This window comes from Portunus trituberculatus, chromosome 50 (genome assembly GCF_017591435.1).
Source record: "Portunus trituberculatus isolate SZX2019 chromosome 50, ASM1759143v1, whole genome shotgun sequence".
Classification (NCBI taxonomy): Eukaryota; Metazoa; Arthropoda; class Malacostraca; order Decapoda; family Portunidae; genus Portunus; species Portunus trituberculatus.
The window spans coordinates 13,558,926-13,563,892 of NC_059304.1; the positions used below are offsets into that span (position 1 = coordinate 13,558,926).

Genomic DNA, 4,967 nt, shown 5'->3' on the forward strand with positions numbered 1-4,967 from the left:
TTAGAACAGCGAGACAAAATAATTAGAAAAGAAATAAAAGAAACAAAAATGGAAAGTCTTACAACAGCTAGACCGAGAGAGAGAGAGAGAGAGAGAGAGAGAGAGAGAGAGAGAGAGAGAGAGAGAGAGAGAGAGAGAGAGAGAGAGAGAGAGAGAGAGAGCACAAAAAAAAACGATATCAAATAAACAAAAATAGAATAACAGTACACTACTGGCGAAAGGCGGCCATACAAAAAATGTATATATATATATGGTGGTGGTGATGGTGGTGGTGGTGGTGGTGGCGTCTCTGGTGGTGATGGTGGTGCAGAAGCAGGAGGATAAGTAGGGAAAAGAGTGAAGAGAAGATAAAAGAAGTGGAAAGACAACAGTGAGAGGGAGTAAAGAACAAGATAAAAAAGAAAAAAGCAAATGGAGAGAAAAAAGTTTACAAAAATGGAGAAAAGAAGGAGGAAGAGGGAGGAAAAAAAATAGAGTAGGAGGAGTAAGAGAGAAGGAAGAGGAGGAAGAAGAGTAGGAGTGAATAACGTAAGAGAAGGCATAAGGTGAGAGTAAAAGCGAGGGAGGGAGGGAAGGAGAGGCTGTGGGCGGGGATGGGGGGTGGGTCGCATCTGAGTGAGGAGCTGCAGGAGCCAGCAGTTGCCCGCTTGCTACCGCTCGACAGAGAGGTAGTGTGGCAGTCCTCCGCGTGACCCTAACTGACTAGCTGGCCGTTGCCCTCTCGCTCTCCCCGCCCCGCTCCGGTTACCCCAGCATCGCATCGCCTTGCTCGCCAATACTTCCACTCGCTACGCCCTCACACACCAGAAAAGAGAGAAAAGTCTTGCCCAGCGACGCTTAATGATAAAATAACAAACATGAAACCTCCGTGACATTCTCCTGTGGACGTGATCGATTACTGCTGTTATTTGTTGATCAGCTTTCTATTATTTACTTCTTTTTTCTCTCTAGTCAAGCAAATGGCCTGGAAATTGCGCCTCTATATGTTACCCTCCCAGCTGTTGGTACGTAAAATGTTCAGCAGCGATGAAAAGTGAAGAAGACTCACTTTAATGTAATACGACTTACCGCCACTTCCCTGCCATCCAATGTGGTGAGGAGCCCTCTCCACCACTCCGACCAATGATATCGTTATTTTCTCTCTTAGCCTCTTCCTCCTCTTCCTCCCGTCCCCCTTCTTCCTCCTCCTCCTCCTCCTCCTCCTTTTCCTTCTTGTCCTCGTCGACCTCCTTTACCTCTTCCTCCTCGTGTTGATACCATGGTAGTGGCAGTCATTTCTGTGCTACTCTCCTCTGTGTTGTCTTCGTCCGTGCTTCTTTCCCTTGCCTTCCTCTCTCGAGTTCTGCTGCTCTCTCACGGCGCCCAGACACTTGAACTGGGAAGTGCTGACACTGTCTCCGATCTCACTCGTGTAGTGCCAGTTGACTTCACGCCCTCAGGTTGTGCTGAGTCTGTGGGCTGCTACACCTTGCCGAGTAATCTTCCTTTGCTACCGTCTAATCCACAATCCATTTCCCATTCCATCTCTGTTTCTACTTCACCTCTGTCCACTCTTTTATCGAACCCTCAGACGGTGCAGGTCACAGCCATGCCCGTCATTCCGCCAGTCTCCACCACCCCGCTGCCTCTCAATTCTAACGATGTTACCGCTCCGCCCAATGTCTCGCTAGACGGACAAATAAGGCACAATCGGAGTGGAGATGGACACGTACCGCTAAACAATAAATCACGATTCCGTCCTCACCTCCTCCTCGTCGCGCTCTCCCAGCAAGCCTCTCATATTTCGAGGTTGATGCCATGCTCAGAACACGACAAAGATCTCCATATCCCCTACTCTTCTTCGCCGCAAGAGGAAAGCAATATCTCTGTCACTTCGGGAGAGATGAAGAATCAAATTGGTGTAGCAGACTCTCACGGTGTCATTCAGTCTGTGCTGAGACACGGAAGTGAGGCAGGCCCTATAAATCAAACGTTTGTAGCAAGGAGCGCAAAACGAGAGGAAGTGAAATCTAACAGAAGCTCAAGTGAATCGATATTGAATGGTGGGAGAGTTGATTCCACAATACGTCAGGCAGTTGTAAGAGTGCAGTCACCCAAAGCCAGGGGGATAAAAGCCTCGTTCCTCTCCCAAAAGACGCAACCAGAGTCAATGAATCAAACACTTGCCTCCAGGAAGCGAAAAACCAGACGCTCTCGTGGAAGCAACGCTCGGGACACTCAATTAAATTACTTAAATTTGCAAGCAGAGGTGACTCTCGACTCAGCGCAAGACCAAAATCAAAAGAGATCCAAAAAACTAAATCGAAATCGAATGATCGAGAGAGACACGGAACAAATCAAAAGCCATGTTAAGGTCAATACAATCGTCGTTCATTCCACTCTCCTTCCGCCTCCATCATGGGAGGCCCGGGCTCTGAGCGAGGCACCTGGTCATCATGGAGACTCGTCCTCCAAGCGAGATGTTGAGCGCGCTTCAATGAGGAACGTAAAAATGTTCTTATCTGAGGAACCTTCACGAGGACCGAGTGGCAACATCTCTAGAAGGAGGACGCGTCCTATGTCCTCACAGGACTTGAAAGACATTGAAGAGCCACCTGATGAAGAGGAAAAGTATGGAGCTGCAAAGCGAGTAGGGGACAAAGGCGTACATTTTCAAGGCCCAACGGAGGAGAGAGTGATGGACGAAGGGGAGACTAAACTAAGCGACAGTTCCGAGGGAAAGTCAGAGAGTCAGCACCAGAGCCAAAGTGACACATCTTTCCGCGTTCTTCACGTGTCTCCCTTTATTCCTGACCTTGCCTTGAATGACGAAGACTCTCCAGCAAATCCTTCCCTTGATCGCCCCTCCGCCAGCCTTGTGGGCGCCAGGCTTGTCCCTACAACCTCTGCCGACGATCTATCAGCCGGTGACGACGCTTGGATTCCAACACCCCGAACATTCAGATTACAAGGTGGCAACGAACAAGCGAGCAATGAAGGGAAGAGCAACACTGGCAGGGGGAGGGAGGCCGGAAAGCTCTCGCGAATGGCGAACAGGGTGAAAATAGAAACAACAAGAGGGATGGACGAGACGCAAGCTGTGCGCTCCAATCAGGAGGATGAACTCAGTGACATTGCTCGGGGTATCCAAAACGAGGCCGCGCTCCAGTTTTACGAGAAGCAAACAAATACAGGGAGTGACAGAGTGCAAGTACTCGTACAGGAACACGGGGACCTCCCTCCTCTTTCGCCTACCGATGAAACAAGGGCAGGAAGAGGGAAGAAAGTGCTTCAGGGACCCACCAGTAAGAGGGGCACAAGCCAGGCCCACGACATCCCATTGCTGGACACGGAAGGGTCAGTGCGGATCCCCTGCTACGTGATAATCTTCCTGCTGGGAATGATCGGTAACACTCTAGTGATCGTGACGCTGCTGCAGAACCGGAAGATGAGGACGATCACCAATGTCTTCCTCCTGAACCTGGTGAGTGTAAAAGCGTAAAAACTATGTCAAGGGCGAGTGCTGATGAGGGGAGGGACCAGTGTGAGGTACGCGAGGGATGGAGTGAAGAAAATAAGGAAAGGAATGAAGGTCAGGGTGAGAAGGACAGTCACTAAGTATTATGCAAGGTGGAGAGACAAAGGAGAAAGAAGTGGAAGAAAAAAATAAACACAAGAAAAGAAAGGATACAAAAGTAAAGGTAAAGGTATGCAACTAATGTGGACCTGATTAATGAAGGGAGGGAGGAAGGGAAAGAGGGAGGCTAGTGACTTACGTAAGATACTAGCAAAAGAAGATTAAAGAATGAGAAGTGGGAAAGAAAAAAAGAAAGAAGCCACACGAAAACGAAGGCAGCTAATTAATGTGGAGATGATAGATGAGAGGGAAGACCGTGACTTGTGGAAGGCGCGTGAGGAATGAGGGAGGAAAGTAAGGGGAGAAAAAGGAAAGCGAATGGCGGAGTGGCGGAGTAGCAAAGGTGAAGGGAGGTAATTAATGCAGGACAAATTAACGACTAGGGAATAATGAAGGAAGGATGACGCGGTGGGAGCTGTTCTACCTACGCATCTACTAGTGGTGAAACATTATCATTGAATGTTTTTCACCTCGATAAAAAGAAAAAATTACCAAATACGAGATTAATTAATTGAGTGAAATAATATTACATCAAAGAAAACGTAACACAAATGGTAATCGTCTGTCTTACACACACACACACACACACACACACACACACACACACACACACACACACACACACCAAAGAGAACCCTAACCCTGTAATGGTACTTTCTATTTATGCGTCTGTTGGTTATTACATGGTGTGGCCAACTTTCATTTGCTCAGCTTGTTTCTGAGATTTTTTCCCCAACATCAAAGGACAAAAGATCAAATAGTCCCCGGCGGTCGCTACTCCCATGGCTGGACTGCAAGGACCTGACAAACAAATAGGGAAAAACAGTTACAAAAATAGCAGCATTGACGTCACCTCCAATGTTTTACTATAAATTGGCAATGGATTCAGCGTGTGTGAGTAATGAGGTGATGGTTTTGAATTGATTAAGCGACACCTGAAATGAGCGAGTTTTGATGAGGTAGGGTGGAGGTGTCGCTATCCCTGGACACGTTCACTAGCCGTTCATTGGGTGGGAACCGCGGCCTGGCACTGGTAATGGCTCGGTGCGGGATGGATACACTTAATTAACTGCTTTAGTACTGGGACGCATTTCTACCTCGAGTTATGGGTGTGATTAGACGATTTTATTGACATTAGGAAGGAAGAAGATCAGTGGCCAGAGTCTTCACTAATGTAATCACCACATAAGTTTCTGAAGCTGTGCAAAGTCACCAAATAGTAAGTAGAAGGAATATGAAAACGCGTCCTGGTATTGGAGAGGTTAAACGGTAAGCAATCATGGTGTTATCATCGTATATTCATTACCAATATTACTGCTGGTGGTATTAATACGAGAATAGTTTAATGGAA

General features: G+C 47.5%; 1 protein-coding gene across 1 annotated transcript in view; it reads left to right on the forward strand.

Moving 5' to 3' along the window:
• Positions 1–539: 539 nt before the first annotated feature.
• Positions 540–4,967, forward strand: part of LOC123499662 — a 62,430-nt gene continuing 58,002 nt past the window's right edge. Inside the window, 1 exon segment of the mRNA XM_045248019.1 lies at positions 540–3,463. Within this exon segment, the coding sequence (XP_045103954.1) occupies positions 1,259–3,463 (2,205 nt within the window). The 5' untranslated portion in view covers positions 540–1,258.